The 27441-nt window shown below is 37.8% G+C and overlaps 1 protein-coding gene across 1 annotated transcript in view; it reads left to right on the top strand.

The window, feature by feature from the left end:
- The window catches only part of LOC107694143 (voltage-dependent L-type calcium channel subunit alpha-1C-like), a 132931-nt gene that overhangs the window by 97317 nt on the left and 8173 nt on the right, over positions 1-27441 (top strand). Inside the window, 35 exon segments of the mRNA XM_016493748.1 lie at positions 1711-1797; positions 2574-2600; positions 3005-3165; positions 3994-4219; positions 4596-4797; positions 4877-4997; positions 5092-5206; positions 5439-5559; positions 6021-6090; positions 6401-6536; positions 6669-6798; positions 6892-6951; positions 7124-7176; positions 7731-7866; positions 7983-8090; positions 8265-8317; positions 8421-8567; positions 9135-9329; positions 9770-9781; positions 9783-9864; positions 13138-13185; positions 17496-17633; positions 19287-19352; positions 19501-19592; positions 19677-19833; positions 20025-20152; positions 20273-20369; positions 20446-20548; positions 20657-20758; positions 21234-21361; positions 21444-21584; positions 23354-23694; positions 23821-23847; positions 26365-26481; positions 27300-27421. Of these exon segments, the coding sequence (XP_016349234.1) occupies positions 1711-1797; positions 2574-2600; positions 3005-3165; positions 3994-4219; positions 4596-4797; positions 4877-4997; positions 5092-5206; positions 5439-5559; positions 6021-6090; positions 6401-6536; positions 6669-6798; positions 6892-6951; positions 7124-7176; positions 7731-7866; positions 7983-8090; positions 8265-8317; positions 8421-8567; positions 9135-9329; positions 9770-9781; positions 9783-9864; positions 13138-13185; positions 17496-17633; positions 19287-19352; positions 19501-19592; positions 19677-19833; positions 20025-20152; positions 20273-20369; positions 20446-20548; positions 20657-20758; positions 21234-21361; positions 21444-21584; positions 23354-23694; positions 23821-23847; positions 26365-26481; positions 27300-27421 (4049 nt within the window).

The raw sequence follows: 27441 nt of genomic DNA on the forward strand, positions 1-27441 counted from the left end.
TCACTGCTCTTTTGGGATGGTATAAGTTTTTCTGTTTGAAATATCTGGACTTTTAGCATGTAATTTTTTCTCCAGGTATTTGAATCAGAATCTGGTGCTTTGTAGTAAATTTTAGTGACACATCGGGTTTCTGTTCCAATGTGATCTGCATGTGATGCCTAGATAGAAACAGTTCTGCTTTGCACACCATGGTTCAGATAGTTCTGACTATGAGGTTGTGATTTCTCTTTAACAGCCATTGTGAGATGATAATAGAAATAGATTGCAAAGTATTGTGGACATTTTTCTCCTGACTTATGTTGCTTCACTCCCATCTACTTCAGATTTGTTTAGAGTGGTTACGTTATGTATTTTATCTTAATTACAAATTACAAGAGTAATATTCATTTCATTTTAAACACATCAATTTTCACAATACATCATCAGCATACTGATGATGTAATGTCACTGTTCGACATCTGTAATCCTGTCTCGGAATATCCGATCAAACATAATCCCATAATCCCATTTCCAAGGGTGGTGTAGTCTGGATGATAATGTGTTTTTTTTTTTAATTAAGAAATAGAATTAGGGGAAAAGATCAGAGCCAATGAAAATGCAGCATGGAATTTAGAGACCCTGCTTGACCCCGCCCCCTGTGCATGTTAATGAGATGGAATTGTAGGCCTGCATGCTGATTGGTAGATTAGCATTTTTTTGAGTCTTTTACATGATGTATTTGGGTAAATTTGTCCAACTTCGTTTTGTTTTGAAATCTGAATAAACCCATCCAAATCATTGTGTTTTATAATTCTCTGGGTTTGAGGTCTAGTTTAATTTAAGATCGATTCACAGGCTTAACACCCATGGCACACAGTATATGTGTGTGTTGATGAAATGTGGTATTTGATTCTTTTCAAACACGTTTTGGGGCAGACAATCTCACATATGGTCCATATTAAACATTAAAGGTCACATCTGAGCATGGATATGCTGGCTGTCATCAAGACTGCTGAGTCTATTTAATAAGAACTGGCTCAGTAACAACTTTCTTTACATATGTTATTGATTCTATCTTTTTTCTTTATACCTGTTTAACAGGTATAATTTAGCACGTTTTATGTTTTTATATTATGATTTTATTATACTTTTGACAGCTTTTAACAGCTGAATTTGTCATTTAGGCTTTTTTTTATTGGTGACAAACAGCTTCGTGTTTCTTGAAGCATCATATACAAAACAATCTAATCTGTTTCTCAGTAAAACTGCACCTGTCACAAACATTGTGAACAAACACTGTAATTTGGTTCCTAATGTGTTCTTTTTGGTGGCTTGCTGTGAGGAATATTTTACATATGTAAAAAACTATAGGCACCTTAGATAAATGCAAAAGTCATAGCAGATATGTTTTCTTTAGTCAACCGTCACCTCATTTAGTAAGGTTCAGATTATTGTATGGTTAGATTTATGTGTTATGTTATATGCATTATGTTAAAACTACATTTTACTTGCCTCTCAAGGCCAGTTTTTACCTACATTTGTCAATTGGTAAGTGTTGATTTTGAACCCTGGTCATTTCTGCTGTCAGTGTGCCAGTGTAAAAGCTCAAGTAAGTGTCCTTTAGAGGTTTAAAGTCAGTTTGTGTGTGTGTGTGAAACCAGCCTTTGATGAGCAATGAGTATCTTCTTTTACTGGTAATTCATCGCACTCTCTCTCTCCCTCTCTTTCCAGTATGCCGGCCAGTGAAAATGAGTCAGTGAACACTGATAATGCTCCAGCTGGAGACATGGAGGGAGAGACCTGCTGTACTCGCATGGCGTAAGTCCACACAGCATCCCGTTCCTCCTCTTTTCTCCTTCCCCTTCTGTTCTCCTTCCTGATCATCTCTTCTCCTCTAATTCCTCAATTGCTTAATTTTTATTTCCCTCCATGCTTAATTCTCTTCAGACATACTCTTTTCAGTATTCAGACGTTTACAGAGATGTAAGGTTGAGAGCTAGTTTTAAATGGTTTGCTGGTAGGCGAGGTCAGCAGGGCTCAGTGGGCGGCTCCTGGCACTCCCGTGATCTTCAGTGTCGTTTTTTTTTTTCTCTGTGCATCTGTTGCTGTCGTCTGTTTTCCAGCTGATCTGCCCTGTTAGTGATCAGTGTTTTATGTCACAAACACAGACATGAACATTCATGCAATACACAGCCATAAAAGTAATTATATATAAACATTCCCACGGATATTAAAAATCTGTGAACAGTTAAATCATAAGAACTGTTTAATTTACATATCACAAGTTGAATGTAACAAAAATGTATCACTGTAAATGATGAGTCTTTGCTGAAAACAACATTTGTCAAGGCAATGCAACACACAGTGTGATGTTTCTATCTATCTATCTATCTATCTATCTATCTATCTATCTATCATATGTGGGTGGCACTCAGTTGCTCCTGCTCATCATCATGGGGGCACTCTGAAGTAGTGATGATGTATGATCAGGCCCACCTGACTGCCCTCCCAGTTCTGCTGTCTCTGTGGAAACACTGTCCTTCATGATGTCGTGTCTGTTCTGTATGTATAATACAGTCTGTTTTCCATTCCAGAAATAGGATCTCCAAATCCAAATTCAGGTTAGTACATTACATACCGTCTGAAGGCGAGGCTGCCTTCCTTACTGCTCTTCATATATATGTGTGTGTGTGTGTGTTTGTTGTGTTTCAATGCCAGTGTTGTGTTTTGATCATCACGGTTGCCCTCTGATCAGTGGCTGAACATCCATTAACAAGTTCAGACTGCCAGTGTTATTCAGGTTAGATTTGTTTGCTACAGATGCCAAAAGAATTGAGAGCAGCAGCATTTTCAATCACTGCCAGTACAAACACACATAGTTGTAATGTTTCCAGAAAGTGCATTTAGTGAATACTGAAAGGATATTTATCCCGGCTGGTAAGAATGGAGTCAGATTGTACAGACTTTGAATTTGGAATGTTTTATATTCTATTTCTCTCTCTGTCTCTCTGTCTTTGTTTTGCAGTCGATATTCACGCCGATGGAATCGGTTATGTCGGCGCACGTGCCGTGCAGCAGTGAAGTCAAATGTGTTCTACTGGCTGGTGATTTTCCTGGTATTTTTGAACACACTTACCATTGCCTCTGAGCACCACCAGCAGCCAGAATGGCTCACCAATGTGCAAGGTACTCAACTCTACAATAGCGTATATATTTCAATATACAATCATCTTGCTACTGAAATATAAAGCAATGCAGCCTTGAGCAGTCAAATATTTATAAAAGTGTATGTGTGATGTACTTTATATTTTGATTAGTTGTCTTTGGCGAAGCTTACTTTTATGACTCCCATATCTTGTATCTCTCAGAGCTCAGCAGTGACCATCCAATCTCAAAAAACCCCATCTAATGTTGTTACGTAATTGATAACAGAACCTTGGTTTGATTTGTCTACACTAAGGAACTTAGCCAACCAAGGACGTTCTGTTAATAACTACTTTAGCTATTTTAGTAAATAATGCAGTGATTATGCTGTGTGATGTCACACTATATATATATATATTTTTTTTTTTTCCCACAGACATACTCGATGTACAGAAATGTTCAAATGTCTGGGGTCGCTTTTTAAAATGAAAGCTGTAATATTGTATTGCAATTTAAAAAGTTTTTCTATTAGTTTCATATATTTTCGAAAGTAATGTATTCCTGTGATGGCAAAGCTGATTTTTCAGCAGCCATTACTCCAGTCTTCAGTGTCACATGATCCTTCAGCCTAATATGCTGATTTGGTGATCAAGAAACATTTCATATTATATTATATTATTGCCATTGTTGAAAACAGTTATGCAGCTTAATATTTTTTTGGAAACCGTGATATGTTTTTAACATTATAAAATGTCTTTACTGTCATTTCTGATTATTTTAAGTACTAATTAAAGTATTAATTTCTTCTCTGTGTCTCTGTATTCAAAATAAATCTCATAGTGAATGGATGTGTTGTGTCTGTGTTTATAGAAATCGCCAATAAGGTGTTGCTGGCTCTTTTTACTGGTGAGATGCTGCTGAAGATGTACAGCCTGGGCCTACAGGCCTATTTCGTCTCCCTTTTTAACCGCTTTGACAGTTTTGTGGTGTGCGGTGGAATTCTGGAGACTATCTTGGTGGAAATCAAGATCATGTCACCCCTCGGCATCTCTGTGCTGCGCTGTGTGCGTCTGCTCCGCATCTTCAAGATCACCAGGTATGTGTTAAAGGGTTAGTTCACCCAAAAATGAAAATTCTGTCATTAATTACTCACCCTCATGTCGTTACAAAACCGGTAGACCTTCATTCATCTTCGGAACACAAATTAAGATATTTTTGATCAAATCCGAGAGCTCTCTGACCTCTGAATAGACAGCAAGGGTCCTAACGCAATCAAAGCACAGAAACGTAACAAGGACATTGATAAAATAGTCCATGTGACATCAGGGGTTCAACCGTAATGTTATTGTAAATGTTTTTGTGTGCAAAGAAAACTTATAGATAGAATTTATGGGTGAACTATCCCTTTAAAGACATGTGTTTTGTTAACTGTGGGGTGTGACTTTGTATTAATGCTGTCTGTTCTCTCTCAGGTACTGGAACTCTCTCAGTAATCTGGTGGCATCTCTGCTGAACTCGGTGCGTTCTATCGCATCCCTGCTTCTGCTGCTCTTCCTGTTCATCATCATCTTCAGTCTGCTCGGAATGCAGCTCTTTGGTGGCAAGTTCAACTTTGATGAGACGCGCCGCAGCACCTTCGATAACTTCCCCCAGTCTCTCCTCACCGTCTTTCAGGTTCTGCCACAGTCTGAACCACAGGACACACTTTTCATGCGTCTTCAAACCTGACCCATGTTTGATTTTGTGATTGTAGATTTTGACCGGAGAGGACTGGAACTCTGTGATGTATGATGGGATCATGGCGTACGGTGGACCCTCCTTTCCTGGCATGCTTGTCTGCATTTATTTCATCATCCTCTTCATCTGTGGAAACTGTATCCTAAAGAAAACTTGTTTAACACAACGATGTGACACAAAATAAAAGTGTTGATTATAAAACTGATCAAAACGCTCCTGAACTCTAAACAGACATCCTCCTGAATGTCTTCTTGGCCATTGCCGTGGACAATCTGGCAGACGCCGAGAGTCTGACATCAGCGCAGAAAGAGGAAGAGGAGGAGAAAGAGAGGAAGAAGCTGGCCAGGTACAGTGACTCACAGTTCACATGAGTGCAATGCTTTGAGATGGTCTGAGGGCCTGTAAAACCTTCCTATGAAGATTTCCTGCCCCCTGCTTAATGAGCTCATTAAGTGTATCGGTTATGACTTCATTAATTTAACATTGAGAAAATTAAGTTTAATTTTACAGAAGTGTTTTTGCCCCTCTGAAGAGCTGTAAATACAGGTGCTTAGTGGGACGCAATTTCTGTCTTACAGAACGGCCAGTCCCGAGAAGCGTCAGGACTCTGAGAAACCACCTCTGGAGGATGAAAAGAAAGAGGAAAAGATTGAACTAAAATCCATCACTTCTGATGGAGAGACGCCAACTGCCAATAAGGTCACTATCAAGAGGCCACATAGAAACACAGATTAAAGGGCACCTATTATGCCCCTTTTTACAAGATGTAATATAAATCTCAGGTGTCCCCAGAATATGTCTGTGAAGTTTCAGCTCAAAATACCCCACAGATCATTTATTATTTCATTTTGAGTGGAAGCAGAAACACACTGTTTTCGTGCATGTCTCTTTAAATGCAAATGAGCTGCACAGCATGGAGTGGCAACAAAAACATGAAAAAAGACACTAATATTTAAAATATTGTTTTCTGAAATTTAAAAAATGACATATAGACCACAGACACAAATACGTAGACATCTACAGATGCAAACTGTTTGTTTGTAATAATTAATTAATCTTTTTAATTACCTTATAAATAAATATTTTTTTAATTATTAAAAATGTATAATATTATAAAAATATTTTAAAATTGCTTTTTATTGTTTGCCTTCTGATTTTAGATCAACATAGATGAGTACACAGGGGAGGAGAATGAGGAGAAGAATCCATATCCTGTGAACGATTTCCCAGGTGTGTTAAGAGAAAGTGTTAAAAATAATGCTGCCTTTTCATTAAAAAACTGAAGAAACAGTCGAAAGCAATTCCACAGAAGAGCCCAGGCCTGTTTTATTCAGCTCTGGGAGCACTCCATGTGGATTGTTTTTCGGTTGAGCAAAGATCCTTCTTTTTACTCTTGTTGATTTCCCCCAAGTTCAACACATTTCCTGGTCTGTGTCATCTTCATTTTTTTTTTTACAGTAATGCAAAGACGTGCGTGGAAATGTTGAGGGATGATGCATGGAATTCTTTCCGAAAAGTCTCTCTTGTTTGTTCTTTTCAGCAGGAGAGGAGGATGATGAGGAGCCAGAGATGCCAGTAGGTCCTCGTCCACGTCCACTCTCCGACATTCAGCTGAAGGAGAAAGCTGTCCCCATGCCAGAAGCCAAAGCTTTCTTTATTTTCAGCGCCACTAACAAGTATGAAAACCACATACACACTTATAGACCTTGATTTCCACATCAGTGGGTTATGTTATTTAGGATGTTTTCAAAATCCAAACCCAAAACAGTCTCTCAAACCCATTTTTTTCCACTCTCTCTCTTCTGTAGGTTCAGGGTTTTGTGTCATAAGATTGTAAACCACAACATCTTCACCAATTTAATCCTGTTCTTTATACTGCTGAGCAGTATTTCACTGGCAGCGGAGGACCCAGTGAATAATGACTCATTCAGGAATCAGGTACACACAGACACACACTGACATGTACATCACTTTTGTAGCGCTGCTGTTATGAGGCTTTGATATGTGCGTGTCTTTCTTTTTCTCTGCTAGATTCTAGGCTATGCAGATTATGTGTTTACAGGAATCTTCACCATAGAGATCATATTAAAGGTAAATTTACGTTTATTTAATTTAGATTAGAATTTTTAGAACAATTAAGTTAGAATTTAAGTGTCCCAGTTCATTTCATGCTAATAATATCTTTCCTACTACAGCCTTCTATGTGTTTTTCATACTCATCTAATTCCTCACTGACTCTCCATTTGTCCACTGTTCCTCTCAGATGACAGCGTATGGAGCATTCCTACATAAGGGTTCATTTTGTCGGAATTATTTGTCTTTGGTGCCAACGTAATTTTTTTTTTATTTCATTAGTGCGTTTAATCAAATGTATCCAAACTCCACTGCTGTCCGTGAGCATCTGCTTCTCTGTATAGTATTGTCACGTGATCAGTAATTAGCCGTTCTGATTGGTGGTGCCAAACTGTGCTGTGATTCACAGGTCAAGTGCCATTAATGTAGTGAAGATTCTCAGAGTGCATTCAGTAAGTATCTTTTGCCAAACTAACTGACAAACTAACTAGTACTACTGCTTCTCATGTCACAAATAACATATTCAATTGTCACCCTTTTTAATACCAATGTCCAATCAAATGCTATTTATGTCCACCAATTCAGTGTTGTTATTGTTAACTACAACTACAACTATTAAAAAATCGAAATAAAATAAAATAAAAAGTTATACCGGTATAAGTTTTACATATATATCTATATATCTATATGTGTGTGTGTGTGTGTGTGTGTGTGTGTGTGTGTGTGTGTGTGTGTGTGTGTGTGTGTGTGTGTGTGTGTGGCATCTGCTTCTCTGTATAGTATTGTCACGTGATCAGTAATTAGCCGTTCTGATTGGTGGTGCCAAACTGTGCTGTGATTCACAGGTCAAGTGCCATTAATGTAGTGAAGATTCTCAGAGTGCTGAGGGTGTTGAGGCCCCTGAGAGCAATCAACAGAGCCAAGGGCCTCAAAGTGAGTCTCTCATTCACACAAAAATCTGTTCAGATGACTCTGACCTACTCTTTCCATTCAGTGTGCTGGATGCGCTGAGCATTTATTTTAATTGAGAGCTTTGTTTGCATCCACAGCATGTGGTCCAGTGTGTGTTTGTAGCCATCCGTACCATCGGGAACATCGTCATCGTCACCACTTTGCTGCAGTTCATGTTTGCCTGTATTGGTGTTCAACTTTTCAAGGTAAGTTGTGCTGTCTCACAATGCATACTTAACAGAGCAAAACAGTGACAGGGTTATACATTGCTGCTAAAAATCTACTTCTCTATTGAGAAAATGAATTGAAATTTTAGTCCCGTGGCATTGTATGTGCTGTTGTAAAATGTTAATGTGTGTAAACTGATGTTTGTTTTCTAGGGCAAATTCTCCTACTGCACAGACACCTCTAAACAGACACAGACCGAATGCCGGTAACGTCCCTTTGTCTTTGGGAAACAAAGTTTACAGTAACATTTACGGAAAAAAAACAGCTCGTTCATATGTATATGTGTGCACTCTGTGTGTGTATTACAGGGGGTCCTATATATTATACAAACACGGGAATGTTGGGAAGCCAGAGAAAGCACAGCGTTCATGGGAGAACAGTGACTTCAACTTTGATGATGTCCTGCAGGGCATGATGGCTCTGTTTGCCGTGTCCACTTTTGAGGGTTGGCCAGGGTGCGATACACAAACACACTCACACTTGCTCACACACATACTTCTTCTTACACATAAGTTTCATAGGTTTAAAGTTATGATTTTTTATTATTTTAAAAATAAGTCTCTAATGTGAAACATTATTAAAATTTGAAAGAACTGTTTTATATTTTAATATATTTTAAAAATATATCAATTTTTTGGCAAATCAGATTTTTCAGCATCATTACTCCAGTCTTTAGTGTCTCATGATCCTTCAAAAATAGTCCTAATATGCTGATTTTGTGCTCATGAAACATTTCTTGTTAATATTTTTGTGGAAACAGTGATACATTTTTTTTTTCCCGAAATCTTTAAATATAAATGAACATATATTCATATATTAATTTCTGAAATGAAATATATTCATGTGTCTTTACTGTCCCTTTTGATCAGTTTAATGCATCCCTGCTGAAACTTCTGAATGAATGAATAACAATTTCTAAAAGCTAATATCAAACAATCTCCTTAAATATTACTATAAATTAATGAATAATTTTAAAAGCAGTGTTTCAAAACACTGACAAGAAGCTCTTTGTTCTCCCACAGGCTCCTCTACAGAGCCATCGACTCCCATGCAGAGGATGTTGGCCCAATCTACAACTACCGTGTGATCATCTCTATATTCTTCATCATCTACATCATCATCATCGCCTTCTTCATGATGAACATATTCGTAGGTTTCGTCATTGTGACATTTCAGGAGCTGCTGTCTCCTCCAACTCTTCATTTCCTGTTCCGACGGCAAGATGGCTGCTGTGGCAGGTCGCCCTCTGGCAGTGAGAGGGTTATTTAGGGCAGGAGAAAAAGTGTTCGTACAGGAGAGTTTTTCGGTAGGCCCCGTGAAAGAGAGAGAGCGACCGCTTCTTTTCATCCTCCAGGCCACGATGTATGTTGTTTTGCTGTAACTAACAGTCACACCTGAACTAACCAAGGACCCCTGGCCGTTCTTTTCAGGGTGGTTTTGATGGATGTTTGACTGCTGCTGTGGAGCATGACAGGTCACGGGTCTTCATGGGATTCTCTGATTTCGTTTTGATTTCCTCACACCCGTCATTTGATTTTATGATTTATCCTTATGTCTTCTGTGAGTTAATTGTTCATGTGTAACTGTTTTCTTCCTTATTTTCTCCTCTCTCCTTTTCTTTTCTTTTTCATTTATTTTTTATTTTTTTATTTGTTGTTTTCCGTCCAGCATTATTTTGTTGATGCATGGAACACATTTGATGCCCTTATTGTAGTGGGTAGTGTTGTTGATATAGCCATCACAGAGGTTAACGTAAGTAATCTCTCTCTCTCAATCTGCCTGCCTGCACCCCCCTAACCCTCCCACACTAACAAAGATGAGTTGCTTTAACCCTCCACCCGCACACATAGGCATGAATGACCTTGTATAGCGCTCAGGGTGATATATTCCGGCTTCACAATCAATATAGACTGATGAATTGTTTTGGAAATCGCTACATTAAGATGGATGGTCAATCTTATCAATGTTGCCTGTAACTCATTAAAATCTGCTATAATGTTTCTTTATTCATAAAAGAAGGTTCATAAACCTTCAAACTGATTTTGAAAGAAGAGCCCAGATTCTCTTTAGAAGAAACTTGTATATCATATTGCTGCTAATTTCAAAGTTTTGTATCCAATTATATAGTTTAGTATTCAGTTTTCATTTAGATTGGCAACCAATTTGATCTGGTACAGTCTTGTTGTATGTGTGCAAACAGCAATAGCGCATGTAAGGTCAAAATATTTCTTCAACTTGTTATATATCAGCTAGATTGGCTGGGTTTAACCAGAAATTGTCACTTGTAAAATGTAGATGTAAAGAATTGGATGTCAAAATATTGCATCTGTGTGTTATGCATGCTGTGAAAATGCATCTTTAGATTCAATTTTAGATCTTTAGTTAATATGTGGCAGACTTGACTTTGCCACTTTGTCAATATGTTTTGATGTAAAGGTACTATTAAAAATGACTATTTCAAAGTTTATGGTCAATAAAATTTGTAATGTTTTTGAAAGAAGTATCTTATGCACAACAAGGCTATTTAAAATATACAGTAAAAACTGTAATATTGTGAAATATTATTACACTTTAAAATAACTGTTTTGTTACAATGTATAATAACTGTTTTCTATTTTAATATATTTTAAAATTTAATTTTATTCCTGTGATGGCAAAGCTGAATTTTCAGCAGTCATGATCCTTTAGAAATCATTATAATATGCTGATTGGCTGGTGAAGTAACATTTTTTTAATCAAAGCTAGAAACAGCTGTGCTGCTTAATATTTTTGTGGAAACCAAGATACATTACAATCAATCAATATGATAATTTTGAATGGTGTATTTCAGATACAAAACTACAGCTCCATGTAAGTGTTCATTCATGATTTGGGCTCTCTGATCAAAATGTGTTAATGAAGGTTATTTATGATTGACAGCCGTTATGCTGGAGATATACCCCTTGTTTTGCTATACACATCCATTTCAGCACTGACTGGGTTTGATTTGGTTGGAGTTTTCTCTTCATCCAGCATCTGATTTGATCTGAAGGCATGACCTTTGACCCAGCATTGTGTTTGGATTGATTTGTTTTAGTTTCCCCCTTTTCTTTCCTTTGAGAAAACTCTGAGCACTTTTTTCTCATGCTTCATTAACCTGTTAATTGATCTGATTAGTGATCTGAAATGAAACTGATGAATCCGTGCTGATAGCCAGTCCCTCCTTTCAGTGCTACAAGGAGATTAGAGTGGAACCGGACGACTCTGTTCTCCCTTAGAAAAGCGTTAATGTCACCCCTCCTCCCCCTGAGGCCGCTCTGCTCCTCTCAGTGCTTTGTCCTCCCTGCCTGTTGGAGGCGCTCTCTGATTCGCGGTGTCTGATTGGAGAGAAGCGGGGGGGGGTGGAGAGATGGGAGTGTTTGCCAGCTCTGTCTTGCTGACGATGCCACATTGCATCCTCTATGAATGCCTCTTCTTTTCTGTCTCTCTGTTCTGCATTTTCCTCCCTTTTTTCAGTGTTTTTCCTCTGTCTCTTCTCTCTTTCTTTCTTACACCCGCACAGCATTCTTGGTAGGCCTGCTCCCTGTGTCATTAGCTGTTGACTGGCTGATAGGACCACAATCACTGAACTTAATTGGCTAAGCCAGTTATGATGTATTCAAGTAACTTCTATTGACTAACGGTGATCTCATGAAATGATGTTTTGTATGAAAAAATTAAGCATATTTGCATATTAATTTTCATCAGAAAATCCGCACACATAGTACTAATGAAAATCATTTTGGCAAAACACAGTGGTTTACATGAAATACAGCGCAAATGATTTATACTTCTACATTAAATATTAAATTATTTAGAATACATAAAAAACAATATTTATGTATTTTTTCTCATAGGTGGGGGAAGTGAGTTTAAATGTGCTTAATTGTCATATAAATATATTATTTTCATGACAAGCACATTTAAAGCCTCCAACTGAAGACATCTTGATAGTTCTAAAATAAGCTCTCATTTAAATAATATAATATAATGTTGTTGTTAATAATAATAATAGTTAATTATTTATTTATTTTTTTTTTTGTAGGATATTTTTTCATTGCAGTAGGCTACTTCTAATTTGAGGAGGTAGGCTTACGTGTGCTTAATTGTCATAAAAATATATACATTTTATGACAGTTAAACACATTTAAACCCAACAGTGCAAGAAATTGTACTGGTCCTTATTTCTTATTTTTAAGTTTGAGTTTAGGGTGAAATATGGCCAAGACCTTTATTTTCATGACTCACCTAACAACTGAAGCTCTCGCTGATGGGCATGATTGTAACCTCCAGGGGGCAGTGTTTACCAGTGTGTGCCAAATCTGTATATTTGTGCAATGTGAGATAATATCTGTGATATGGAGCGGCCCTTTCAAAGTGGCTCTGTGTGGAGATTTTATCATGGTAGCTGTCTCACAGATGCACATTTGGAACGAGTTATACCGTTGACCCAGTTCTGTAATGTGTGTGCTACATGCATGGATGGGGTTGCCAGATCCTCTGCAGTTTTACCGCAAAGACATAATTGAATCAATCGAGTTGTCATCGCCACTAAAAGCATGAAACAAAGTCAGACATTTTAGTCTATCGTGGCACTGCAGAGGATTTAGAAATAAGTCTCTCTGCATGTAGAAATTAAACACACACCTACATGCAGTCACTCACTGCAGCACACACACTGTGATAGACCTGCTGAGAAATTCTCGACTCGGCTCGTGAGAGATGTCGAATCTGTGCATGTGTCTGCGTGTGTCACCAACCCATCCTCCAGTCTGCGGCTGCAGAACAGCGTATGGCTCCTCCTCAAACGGACCATGTGCTGTAGCGCCCTCAGCTGGCAGAAAGACAGACGTGCTACGAGGCGTCTCCCCTGCAAAAGACCCAACAAATGTACCTTAAAACACACTGACGGACACTTTTCCACACAAATTCCCACACGAACACACACAGGTGTACAGTGGGTGGTTGGCGCTGCTATAGCTTTCATCTGTCTGCCTTTCTTTAAAGCCAGCTGACCCCACCTCCTCTCCCCCCTCCTCTGTGGTAAGACCAATGGTATGGACCAACGGTAACCAAAACCCCACCTCTCATTCCACCCGTCACCTTGTCGACCTGTCCATCTACACCTGTCATTCACCATGTGACTTCGGCATGAACGCACGTGTTCTCTCTCATCACTGTGGCATTGGGCAGGCACGTGTATATGCTGGTAGTGTGTCCATCGCCTCGACCTCTCCCCTCCCCTAGGCTGCGATGCCTGTCATTGGTGCGCTGTAGTCACATGGTCATTGCTCTCTCTGTGTCTAGTCCAGTGTCGGCCTCTACTGGTTAGCTCTGGTGTGACAGTTCACCACCGACGTGGCAGAGCTCTGAAATCAGCTGGGGCTTGTGAAAAGACGATTTCCTGTGCGATGTTCACATGCATGAAGCTTATTCTCAGTTTTGCTTGGTTTGTGTGATGTGTTTTTGTAGGGCATATGTGTGCAGATGTAGGTGTTGGAGATTTAAAGGTGCACTGAGTCTTTTTTCATGTTGTGCTTATACGGACACCTAGTGGTGTGGATGCAGTGCCATACCAAGTAAACAAAAAATTACCGATGCCATTATAAAAATGCTCAATTCGAAGTCAGGCATATCAGGAATTTTCTCAGATAACAGGGGTCTTGCCAAAATCAAACCGAGGTCATGTGACCCCAAAATGGTGGATCTCATGAGGTGACCCTCTCCATGTACAGCGGGTAAAATAAGTATTGAACACATCACCATTTTTCTCAGTAAATATATTTCTAAAGGTGCTGTTGACATTTTTCAACCAGATGTCAGTAACAACCCAAGTAATCCATACATACAAAGAAAGCAATACAAATAAGTTCAGAAATTAAGTTCTGTGTAATAAAGTAGAATGACACAGTGAAAAAGTATTGAACACATGAAGAAAGGGAGGTGCCAAAAGGCATGGAAAGCCAAGACACCAGCTGAAATCTATCAGTAATTAGAAAGCAATCCTGCCCCTTGTCAGTGGAAATTAATATTAGCTGGTTCAGTACCAACTGATGGCCTATAAAAAGGTGTGTCATCTCAAAGGTGTCTCAACATTTCATGATGGGTAAAAGCAAAGAGCTTTCTCAAGACCTTCGCAAACTTATTGTTGCAAAACATACTGATGGCATTTGTTACAGAAGCATTTCTATACTTCTGAATGTTTCAGTGAGCACTGTAGGGGCCATAATCCGGAAGTGGAAAGAACATAATTTTACCATAAACCAGCCATGACCAGGTGCTCCTCACAAGATTTCTGACAGAGGAGTGAAAATAATTATCATAAGAGTTGTCTAAGAGCCAAGGACCACTTGTGGAGGGCTTCAGAAAGAACTGGAATTAGCATGTGCAATTGTTTCAAAGAAAATAGTCTGGTCAGATGAGACAAAAATTGTACTCTTTGGATGCCATAATACACACCATGTTTGGAAATCAAATGGCACTGCACATCACCCCAAAACATCATGGTGTAGCACTGGCAAAATTCATATAATTGATGGAAGGATGAATGGAAAAATGTACAGAGACATTCTTGATAAAAATCTGCTGCCATCTACCAGGATGGTGAAGATGAAATGAGGGTGGACATTCCAGCGAGACAACGATCCCAAACACACAGCCAAGGAAACTCGAATCCTTGAATCCAATAGAAAATCTATGGAAAGAACTAAAGATTAGAGTTCATAGAAGAGGTCCACAGAACCTTCAAGATTTGAAGACTGTTTGTGTGGAAGAATGGGCCAAAATCACACCTGAGCAATGCATGCGACTAGTTTCTCCATACAGGAGGCGTCTTGAAGCTGTCATTACTAACAAAGGCTTTTGTATGAAGTATTAAATACATTTCAGTAAGTGTGTTCAATACTTTTTCCCTATGTCATTCCATTTTATTACACAGAACTTAATTTCTGAACTTATTTGTTTTGTTTTCTTTGTATGTATGGATTACTTGGGTTCTTACTGACATCTGGTGAAAATTTCATGTCAACAGCACCTTTAGAAATATATTTACTGAGAAAAATGGTGACGTGTTCAATACTTATTTTACCCGCTGTAAAACAAAACTGCTTTTGGGTGACTGAAATGACTGATGAATTCATTTTAGATAAGTGATGATTTTAAGCACATTTTTTAAAACTACAGTTCATTACAATACAATTCTATGTGTAGAAACGTTTTAATGAAGGGAAAAAACTACTGAGTGCACCTTTGAAACAGAAAGCAGCAGCTTTGTGTATATGTCAACTTAGATTATATAACTGAAGTAAAATATCAGATATTTAAAGAAGCGTAAATAAACGGATAAGCCCATTGCTGACATAAAAAAAATAGTGCTTTGGTAAATCATAATTTTGACAAAATTATAGGAAGTCATTATGGGATAAAAACTCAAAATTATGACAAAAAGTCCACATTTACATACTAAATTATGAAAGTCGAAATTGACATACTAAGTCAGTTATGAGATAAGTCATAATTATGGCCTCATAGTCATTATAGACTTTATAGACATCAGTCAATTATAGACATTATAGACTTTGTCAATAGCCCTATTCGCACGGGATTAGTATTACCTGGTGACATCTAGTCATTTGTAATAATTGCGGTTGTCTGTGATCTTAATCCCATGCGAATCAGTTATGTCTGTAATTTGTAAAGTACAAATTCCCCCGCAAATGACCTACCATATTTCGCCGAACACCGAGGTCCTGTGATAATATTAGTCCCGTGTGAATCGGCATCTCTGTAATTTGGCCTCAATTTGGTGGGGTCGTTTATCATTTTTTCAAAGTTTTTGTTTCCTGTGCGCCTTTTTATCCATCTTTCGTGAAGAATGGAGGCTGCATTGGAGTGTTTTTATAGTATTTTGGGTGCTGGGTCATATTGCTATACAGGGGTGGTTCTAGGACTTCATCCACAGGCTGGCTGAGCCTTCAGACAGACCACTAGATACAAAGATACAAATTACCTAAATTAATTGAAGTAAATATACACAAATATCCATTAAAGCTACAGAAGTTACTTAATTAAGAGCAGCAAGTTAAGACGTAACCAACTGTTTTTACGTCGATACTCGTCAAGACGTATGACGTATGCGTGCTTCAGGTGTGTGCGTGCACAGACGATTTATGACCACTCGCAAGTACCGCATTGAGATATCTTTCGTACCGTCTTGTGCTTGAATAGCTTAAAATCACTTAAATGTTTAAACTGACAAGCCTTAAAACACATGAAAATGATACACTTTCTTGAGGAAGCAGCAGGCCTGATCATTCAGATAGTTGTAGGGGGGCTGAGACGACAGATAGCGGGGCTGAAGCCCACCTAAAAAGGGTCTAGAACCGCCCCTGTCGCTATACACCATACAACTATGCAATTTGCAGAAAGAGAAATCTGAAAACCATCAGAAGAGCGAAAACAAAAAGAATGATTAGATGGAGATAGATGACATAGCAGCATGCAGTAAGAAACATTCATATCTGGAAGTTTAAGTCAGTAAATTTGAGTGAAATCACAGGCTTCGTTTATCCCGTGCGAATGCGCCACACGAAACTCAGATGTGTGTGTGGGGGGGTAATTTCTAAATCACACGAGGTCCCCAGATAATAGTAATCCCGTGCGAATAGGGCTAATGTTGACTTAATTCACAATTGTGACTTACTATCTCATAATTTCAACTTTTTGTCATAATTACTTTGTATCTCATAATGACTTTTAATGTCATAATTATAATTTACTAAAGCTTTTTTTTTGTGGCAGAAATGGTACAGGATGAGATAAACGTAACATCTGTAAACATCTATGAGCTAGTGTCTGTGTAGTGACACATATGTAGATTCTAATATCACCTGTGAATTACAGTATAGTGTTAAATGCTTCAATGGCAGGTTAGCACAAAGGTATTTATTAAGTATATATGATTAGCTTAAAAGATTATTACTTCAGGGGCGTTGTGTATTGTGGTAGACATCTATAAATGCTTTGCTCCCATTTGGGATATTGTCATTGTTTCATAAAGCCACCAGACATCCTCTGTGTCTCTGTAGTTTGCTCTTGGTGGAAGTGTTTAACATGCTGTTGTAGACATATTAACTTGATTGTATGTGTGTGTGTGTGTGTGTGTGTGTGTGTGTGTGTGTGTGTGTTTATTCTTGTGGGCACAAAGCCAGCAATGTGTGTGTGTGTGTGTGTGTGTGTGTGTGTGTGTGTGTGTGTGTGTGTGTCACCTTGAATTGTTCTGGGTGGTGTACAAATGGTTGGGTATATATGAGAGTGTGTGCCTCCCCATGAACACGCATATGTGTGTCTTTGTCATGCTGAAAAAGGGCCTCCAAAACACTGAAGATAACGCCAGGATTTCAATCACATTCTTTCGGCTGTTCCGCGTGATGAGGCTGGTGAAGCTTCTGTCTCGGGGAGAGGGCATTCGGACGCTGCTCTGGACCTTCATTAAATCCTTTCAGGTGAGGAGAATGAAATGAGACAGCACTTTCTTGTGTAATTGTACAGAGATAGTTGTACTGTGGTCCAGACTTTATGCCTAAGTCAAAGTCAGGCTTTGTGAGCAATTAAACACCAGAAGACAATCTACAGACTAACAAACAAGTTTGTGTTATTATTATATGACTACACTGGATACAAGCAGCATGTTGTGACAATAAATTGTTAATTTGCATTATATTTAACAAAGCCATCTACATGGCATGTGCCTCTAGTCGACTGATGTCCTGTCACTTTATTATCCTTTGGGGTCAGAAAGATTTAAAAATAATAATAATAATAATACTTTTATTCAGCAAGGATGCATTGAAATGATCAAAAGTGACAGTAAATAATGTTAAAAAAGATTTTTATTATTAAATAAATGCTGTTTTTTAAAGGGGTCATATGATGCGATTTCAATCTTTCCTTTCTCTTTGGAGTGTTACAAGCTCTTGGTGCATAAAGAAGATCTGTAAAGTTGCAAAGACTAAAGTCTCAAATCCAAAGAGATATTCTTTATAAAAGTTAAGAGTCAACCACGCCTACCTAAAACGGCTCGTTCTAACACGCCCCCACATGTCTACATCACGATGTGGGAAGATTTGCATAACGCCGCCCAAATGTTTGAACCTTAAACAGCATAAACACATTTCATTACACCAAATACACAAAATAATGTTCTTTTTAGCAACATCATATGACCCCTTTAAACTTTATATTCGTAAAAAAAATATGCATTAATGTTTCTACAAAAGTATGAAGGGTTTTCAACATAATAATAATCACAAATGTTTTTGAGCACCAAATCAGCATATTAGAATGATTTCTGAAGGATCATGTGACACTGAAGACTTTAAAGGGAAATATTTACTAAAGTTTAAAAGACTTCCTTCAAAAACATCTATAAAAAATCTATACAAGTGGGTATGGTAAGGGGTGTAACATTTCCATCACACGCTTGAGGTATTTGGCCAATCACAACGCACTGGATAGCTGGTCAATCAGAGCACACCTCGCTTTTCAGACCAATGAGTTTATAAAAATGTACGCGTTTCAGAAAGGTGGGGCATAGAGGAGAAACAATAATGTACAGTATGTGGAAAATAATGTGTTTTTTTAACCTTAAACTGCATAAACACATTTCATTACACCAAATACACAAAATAATGTTCTTTTTAGCAACATCATATGACCCCTTTAAACTTTATATTCGTAAAAAAAATATGCATTAATGTTTCTACAAAAGTATGAAGGGTTTTCAACATAATAATAATCACAAATGTTTTTGAGCACCAAATCAGCATATTAGAATGATTTCTGAAGGTGTTTTACTCTATTTTTGATCAAATAAATGCAGCCTGGCTGGACTTTCAAAAATCTTACTGTTTATAACTAAACTTGTTATTGTGCCAAAAAAAACATGCATGCATTAATCAGATGCATGCATTAAATTTTATTTATCATATATTTTAATAAAAATGTATATTAAAGAAATTATTTAAAATTATATTTTATTTATAACAAAATGTTACAAAATGTAAAATGTTCTGCTATATTCCTGCATTTTTTGCATTTGCTCTGTATATTTAAGAGTTCCTCTTTTCCCTTCTCCTTCTCCCTTGGTTTGTTCACAGGCTCTTCCCTATGTTGCTTTGCTGATCGTAATGCTGTTCTTCATCTACGCCGTCATTGGGATGCAGGTCAGACCCAGCTTCATTTGCTTCACACTCTCTCCTCATCTTCCCCAAGGAAATGTCTCCATGTCTGTTACAGCTCCTGTACTTGTAACAACTTGGACATGTTGGTGTGGAGCGATTTGTGATGGGTAATGTTTTTCTGACTCCACAGATGTTTGGTAAGATTGCCCTGAGGGACCACAGCCAGATCAACCGAAACAACAACTTTCAGACGTTTCCTCAGGCTGTTCTGCTGCTCTTCAGGTCAGTTTCCCTCTTGCTTTCTCTCTCTCTTTCTTTCACTCGTTTGATGTCTCTCTCTCACATTGAGCTTGTGCATTTCTGTAGGTGTGCAACAGGGGAGGCATGGCAGGAAATCATGCTGGCCTGTTCCCCGAACCGCCCATGTGAGAAGGGGTCAGAGGTCGGCCATTCCAGTGAAGACTGTGGCAGCCACTTTGCCATCTTCTACTTTGTTAGCTTTTATATGCTTTGCGCCTTCCTGGTGAGTTGACATCGATATTCCTTACCAGTAAGCAACTGTGTTATTGTATATCAGCTGTGAAATTTGCTGTGAAATCATCTCCACCAGCATGACATCCTTTACCCCCTCCGTTCAATGTTTACCGTATCCATAATAACAGAAGCAGCGGGTTTCCCTAGCACAAGATGATTCAGATCCTTCCTCTCCCACAGATCATTAACCTCTTTGTGGCCGTCATCATGGACAACTTTGACTATTTAACACGTGATTGGTCGATATTGGGGCCGCATCACCTAGATGAGTTTAAGAGGATATGGGCAGAATACGATCCTGAGGCCAAGTCAGTCACTTCCTGTTTTGCCATCTTTAACAGTTGCAGTTTCTAGATCTTATTATTAATAATTCTAGATTATTTATTTGTAGCGACTGAAACTAAGATCTGAGTTTAATGTGATTGCAGGGGTCGGATAAAACACCTGGATGTGGTGACGTTACTCCGCAGGATTCAGCCTCCCCTTGGATTTGGAAAGCTTTGTCCACATAGAGTGGCATGCAAGGTACAAATCCTAAAATGTACTAATTCTGTAGCGTGTTAGACACATTACTTGACTTACTTTATCTGTGCATCTGCAGCGGCTTGTGTCCATGAACATGCCTCTCAATAGTGACGGGACGGTGATGTTCAACGCAACTCTCTTTGCTCTAGTACGAACGGCTCTACGCATCAAAACTGAAGGTGTGATAGTGTCATACATGCCAATACAGTTCATAAACACGCATAAATCTAATACACATCCCAACTTGTATGCACAGAAAAGTCACCGTTTGTATGTGTTTGTGTCAGGTAACTTGGAGCAAGCAAATGAGGAACTCAGAGCCATCGTGAAGAAGATCTGGAAGAGGACGAGCATGAAGCTGCTGGATCAAGTTGTTCCCCCAGCTGGAGGTGGGTGATGGCAAAAGGTCAAAGGTCGACCAATTACATACACTACCATTCATAATTTTGGGATTTTTAGTGTTTTTGAAAGAAGTCTCTTATGCTCACCAAGACTGCATTCGTTTTATCAAAAATACATTAAAACAGTACTATTGTGAAATACTATAATTTAAAAGTGTTTTTCTGTTGTTATATACTTGAAAATTTAATTTATTCCTATGATGGCAAAGCTGGAAATATGCTGATTTGGTGCTAAACATTACTTAATATTATCAGTGGTGAAAACAGTTGTTGATTAATATTTTTGTGGAAACAGTGATATATTTTTATTTAAGTTCTATGAATAGAAAGTTCAAAGGAACTTCGTTTATTTTAAATACAACTCTTTTGTAGCATTATACAGTTTTACTGTCACTTTTGATCAATTTAATGAGTCCTTGCTGAATAAAACCTGAGTGTGTGTGTGTGTTTCCTTGCCCAACAGATGATGAAGTAACCGTTGGGAAGTTCTATGCCACATTCCTGATTCAGGAATACTTCAGGAAATTTAAGAAGCGCAAGGAACAGGGCCTGGTGGCCAAAATTCCCCCAAAGACTGCTCTTTCACTGCAGGTGGGTCCATTAGACCATCAGCTATAACAGAAAAATTGATTCTGTTTGCCTATGAATGTGCCTGTTTGTGTGCTGTGACCAGGCTGGCCTGCGCACACTGCATGATATTGGTCCTGAGATCAGAAGAGCGATATCAGGAGACCTGACTGTGGAGGAGGAGCTGGAGAGAGCCATGAAGGAAACCGTGTGTGCTGCTTCTGAGGATGATATCTTCAGGGTAAAGGTCTGATATTGCCTCTTATTTCCTCTCCTCCGCTCTGCTCACATCATCGCTTCTGCTGCCGGAGCTTCTGCCCACCTGCATGGGACCATCAGCCAGATCTTCCAACCAGGCTGCGAAGGGTCACAGAGCTGCTTGTTTAGATTCATCGCTCAGCATTGAGGGCTTCGAATTATTTTTTTCATTTGTTATTAGGACAACAAAATAATTTTGTTCATATTAGGTTCATGAATGTGTCAAGTTTTACAAGCTTGTAATCTAAAAGTGTCTGAAACCATTAAGGAACAGTGCTTTGCCCTCATCACACAAATCAGATGGTTATAAAATTTGTTAAATTAATAGTTAAATTATGAAAAATTTGCCATCAGTGATGTTAAAGTACATTCATAGACCATTTAGAAAAATCTAAAACATGGCTGCTGTCTGAATGTAAGTGCAGAGTGAACAGAGGAAGTGAAAGTGTTTGTGTTCTCAGTGTGTGTGCGTCTGTATGTTTATTTGCGTCTGTATGTTCATTTACCGTTTACCTTGGTATTAACATTCGCGTTAGTGATCCGATCACAAGCAAACACTAAATACAGCTGAAAAAGCGATGTAATGCATTCCAGAAGCGTATTGAAAGCTAAATTCTCAATCCACACATATGGCCACATTATACACCAATATGACAAGAAAATGTCTTGTTTTAGAGGAATCTAACTAATATATATATATATATATATATATATATATATGCTCATGACACTTCAAATTAACAACTATCATTGAAAGTGAGGGATTTTAGGTACAAGGCTATAACAAAATATACATTTTTGTTATGTTGAGATCTCAAGAAAATCAAGTCAAGATCATGAGAAGAAAAACAAGACAAAAATATGAATAGGATGTAGTGCTTAAATGAAAATTCTGTCATTAATTACTCACCTAAACCCGTAAGACCTTTGTTCATCTTCCAAACACAAATTAAGATATTTTTGGTGAAATCCGAGAGTTTTCTGACCCTGCATAGACAGCAACGGAATTACCACGTTCAAGGTCCAGAAAGGTAGTAAGGACATCATTAAAATTGTCCATGTGACATCAGGGGTTCAACCATAATTTTATGAAGCTACGAGAATACTTTTTGTGTGCAAAGAAAACAAAAATAACAAATTTATTCAACAATTTCTTCTCTTCCGCATCAGACTTAATGCGCGTTCACGATAGTACAACGATGCATGCGTGTTCATTCCTCTGCTTGTAAACAAGGCGCAGTACATGTGGGTTCTACGTCAGAACACCAGCTTCTGCGTCAGCAGCATCACATACATGCGCCGTGGTACTCTTGTGAACGCGAGGTGGAGACTGAAGCGGAAGAGAAGAATTGTTGAATAAAGTTGTTTTGTTTGCGCACAAAAAGTATTTTCGTAGCTTCATAAAATTAAGGTTGAACCACTGATGTCACATGGACTATTTTAACAATGTCCTTACGTTGCTGTCTATGCAGGGTCAGAAAGCTCTCGGATTAATCAAAAATATCTTAATTTGTGTTTTGAAGATGAACGAAGGTCTTACGGGTTTGGAACGACATGAGGGTGAGTAATTAATGACAGAATTTTCATTTTTGGGTGAACAATCCCTTTAATGCTTAGGGCTTCTGAATTATGAGAAGCTGTATGTAGTCATTGAAATCTACTGAAAAATCACTGGAGATGTTAATACCAGGTGTGAACGGGAAGGGATGATCAGGTTTGTGTAAATGTGAGCACTCGTGTGTATATTTATCTTTGCAGCGGTCTGGCGGCCTCTTCGGTAACCACGTCAACTACTACCACCAGAGTGATGGCCACGCCTCCTTCCCACAGTCCTTCACAACACAGCGGCCATTGCACATCAGTAAATCCGTGAGTCCCGGCGAGGCAGAATCTCCCTCTCATCAGAAGCTCGTTGACTCCACCTTCACTCCGAGCAGTTACTCTTCCTCAGGATCCAACGCAAACATCAACAACGCCAACAACACAGCCATCGGACACCGGTACCCCAAACCTACCGTCAGCACAGTGGATGGACACACGGGGCCGCCCCTCACCACTGTCCCACTACCACGGCCCACATGGTGCTTTCCTAACAAGAGGTATGATGCCATATTCCTTCTGTAGTTGAATGCAGATGTGTGAGTTAGTGGAGAGATGTTCAGGTTTGTCAGAATCTGGTTCCTGATTGTGGTTTGTCTCGCCCTTGATTGTCTCGTGTGGACCAGGAGCTGTTTCTATGACACTTTCATGCGGTACGTTCCTCACACAGAGACAAAGAGAAACCTCATCACTTTGGAAGGCTGGCGTATGCTCTGTCCATACCGGGGTGGATCTGAAGCTAAATGTTTGCAACACACACTCTCAGTGTGTTGAGAGATCCACTTTTATACATGACATTAACTAGCAGGATCTGTGAGCGGCTTCTCTGATTGGCTGACAGCTGAATGAGCATGTGCTAGGCCAGTGGTTCTCAACTGGTTTTCCGTCAGAACCCAGATTTTACGCTCTCATCAGCAAATCTTTTTATTTTTTTTAAGTTTTGTTCTTGGTTTTTCTTAATGAAAAGGGTATGTGAAACAACATATTCATGTTGGCATGTACAAAATATGTACTGTTGTATACTAAAACTTTTAAAAATTATTTCAATTCATTGAAATAAAGCTGAAATAAAATAGAACCTTAAAACTGCTAAAACTGAAATAAAAACAAAGCTCAGTATAAATATAAATATATATATACAGTGGGTACGGAAAGTATTCAGACCCCCTTAAATTTTTCACTCTTTGTTATATTGCAGCCATTTGCTAAAATCATTTAAGTACATTTTTTTCCCTCATTAATGTACACACAGCACCCCATATTGACAGAAAAACACAGAATTGTTGACATTTTTGCAGATTTGAGAACTGTAGCAACGTCTCTTAAGATGCTTCAAGAAACCTACCTGCAACTGAAAAACTGTCTCAGTTTGTTCTGTTTCTTCATGTCATTCCAGACAGACTAGATGATATAATACTGTTGATTTTACACTAATATAGCCATAGCTGCTGATACGGAGTTAAACCAGATCATAAATAAATGCACTTATAATGCTAAAATCTGCTTACAGTATATGCTATTTGTGCAACAGCAGAAATATTAATATTGACTGTGCATTTTATAGTATAATCTTTAAAGTTGCTCTGATTTTACCAGCATGAGACATGAACTACTTCAAGAACAGGCTGAAAGAAAAGCAAATGCTCTTTCTTATGAATTATATTGTATTTTATCTGTCTACCTATTCTTCTTATACAGGCTAGATGTGTCTGTGTTGATTTAGTGTTCTAATAATTTTGGCAACCATTGTGTGCATATATATATATATATATATATATATATATATATATATGTATGGAATTTTTAATAAGAATAGTCTTTTGGCAATTTGTTAAAGTAATTTTAATTTTTTTTGTATTTCAGTGAAAGATAAAGAGGAGGATCAGGTCGATGGAGCCCGCACAATGAAAGATGGAGAGTTTGGAGAGTACAAGTAAGTGTATTTCCTACTGACACACTACAGCATAAGATAGAAATAACAGACTTAAAACCATTTTTTAGCAGGTGAAAATATTAGTGTTCTAATAATTTTGGCCACCACTGTATATAATAGTCTTTGCTTTAATATATACTATATATCTTACATTTAACTAAATAAAAACGGAAAATATAAAATGCTAATTCAATATATAAATAGTAATATGTAAATAATACAAAAATAACTGATTATTTGTAACAAAATATTGTATTTTGGAAGAAAAAAACATAAAAAGCTAGTAAAAATGACAAAAGCACATAAAATTACTACAACTTAAATTAAAATGCAAACTATATAAATATAAAAAGCTAATTCAGAGTATTAATAAATACTATAATAGTATATAAATACTAAAATAGCACTGCTGACAGATTAATTTGTAGCAAAATACTGTAGATTAAAAAAAAAAAAGACAAAATTACTAAAACTTAAAATGATAACTGAAATTATAAAAAGATAATTGAAAATATTAACAAACATGGTAGTAATACTAAAAGAACACTGCTGACCGAGTTTGATTGACTGCAGCCTCTTTAACGTCAACAAAATAAGATAAGCCTATTTATTTTGTAATATAAACTGGTAGCTTGTTCATCATTACTAAGCAAGTTTATATGGTTAGTTGCAATTTTTTTTCTTTGTGACACACCAGTTGAGAACCGCTCTGCTAGGCCATGGAATTGTTTGTTTTGAAGCTCATCCTGCTGCTCATTTCCAGGCTGTACTGGAGGGGCTCTTCATTTAGACCAAAATACAGAAGCATCAATTTCACAAGCAGCTCTGACAGCTATTAAACTGGACATACTACTTTTTTTTGTGCAAACAGATGCAGCACAATCCTGGGAGCGGGATATGCACTTATTTCTGTTAGTGGAGCTCCAGTCTTTATGAAGTGCCCCTTTACAAACTTTTTCTCCTCTTAAATCTAATATCATAAGTTTTCTATGCAAAAATAATAGCAGTGCTTCTGTAATGTGACACAACCAGTTAAAACTGTGCTGTAAGGTTTGTTAGACATCATCAAACCTTAAGCTGCTATAGTTGTTTGTGTTCACATTATAATAGCCTTATGAGAGCTTGAGGAGAGAGTAACCGCTGTTATCTGTATAGGTGAGCTTTCCTCACTTTCTGAAGCCTTTCAGATGCTAAAGATGTGCAATATGCTTATGGTTCACCTGTGTGTTTTGTGAAGCTCTGATTCCAGTGACAGTCGTCTCCCTATAATACGGCGAGAGGAAGCATCTACAGATGAGACGTACGATGAAACATTTCTAGATGAGAGAGATCAGACCATGCTCTCAATGGACATGTAATACTGCATTCATCTGTTTTAATTCATCAGAACATTTAATACAACAATAATCCACAGGAATGTGGGAGATACAGTTTAATGCTTAGCTAATTTTCTTTCTATAAATCGGTAAAAATGGTTTAGTAGAAGTTGCCAAATCTGACCCCCTCATATTAATTGTGCCTTTCAAACAGCTGTACTGTAGTGCTGTGGTCATAATGGTCCTAAAAACAGAAATCATTTGATATGAATTCATTATGTATAAATTCAGTCAATTTCAATTAAAAAAAAAGGGGTCAGAAATATTTTTTTAAATACTTTTATTCAGAAAGGATGCATTAAATTAATCAAAAGTGACAATAAACATTATAATATACATTTATAATGTTACAAAATATTTTTATTTCAAATAAATTAAAAATAATACAAAAAATTACTTTCTTTATCAAAAAATATTTATAAATATTTAGCCGTGCAATGTTTTCAACATTGATCATGTGACACTGAAGACTGGAGTAATGGCTGCTGAAAATTCTGCTTTGCATTACAGAAATAAATTACATTTGACAATATATTCAAATAGAAAAAGTGCTAATTTAAATGGTTATAATATTTGACCATATTCCTGTTTACTGTATCTTTTGATCAAATAAATGCAGCCTTGATGAGCATAAGAGACTTCTTTCAAAAATGAAAATCTTTTCAACATTTGCAAAATATAATTTCTTATTCTTTTTGGGGGATATATTTTGACTCCGACTTGACAGTATTGTGAGATTCAGGCTCCTAGAAAGAGTAATATTTCAATATTTTGAATGTATGTGTGCGGGGTGCAGGCTGGAATTTCAGGATGAAGAGAGCAAGCAATTGGCTCCAATGGTGGAGGCAGAGGTAGGGGAAGAGAGGAGGCCGTGGCAGTCTCCACGAAGACGGGCATTTCTCTGCCCCACTGCACTGGGTACATACTCGCACACATTC

The sequence above is a fragment of the Sinocyclocheilus anshuiensis genome, unplaced genomic scaffold, assembly GCF_001515605.1.
Source record: "Sinocyclocheilus anshuiensis isolate Anshui unplaced genomic scaffold, SAMN03320099.WGS_v1.1 scaffold1003, whole genome shotgun sequence".
NCBI lineage: Eukaryota > Metazoa > Chordata > Actinopteri > Cypriniformes > Cyprinidae > Sinocyclocheilus > Sinocyclocheilus anshuiensis.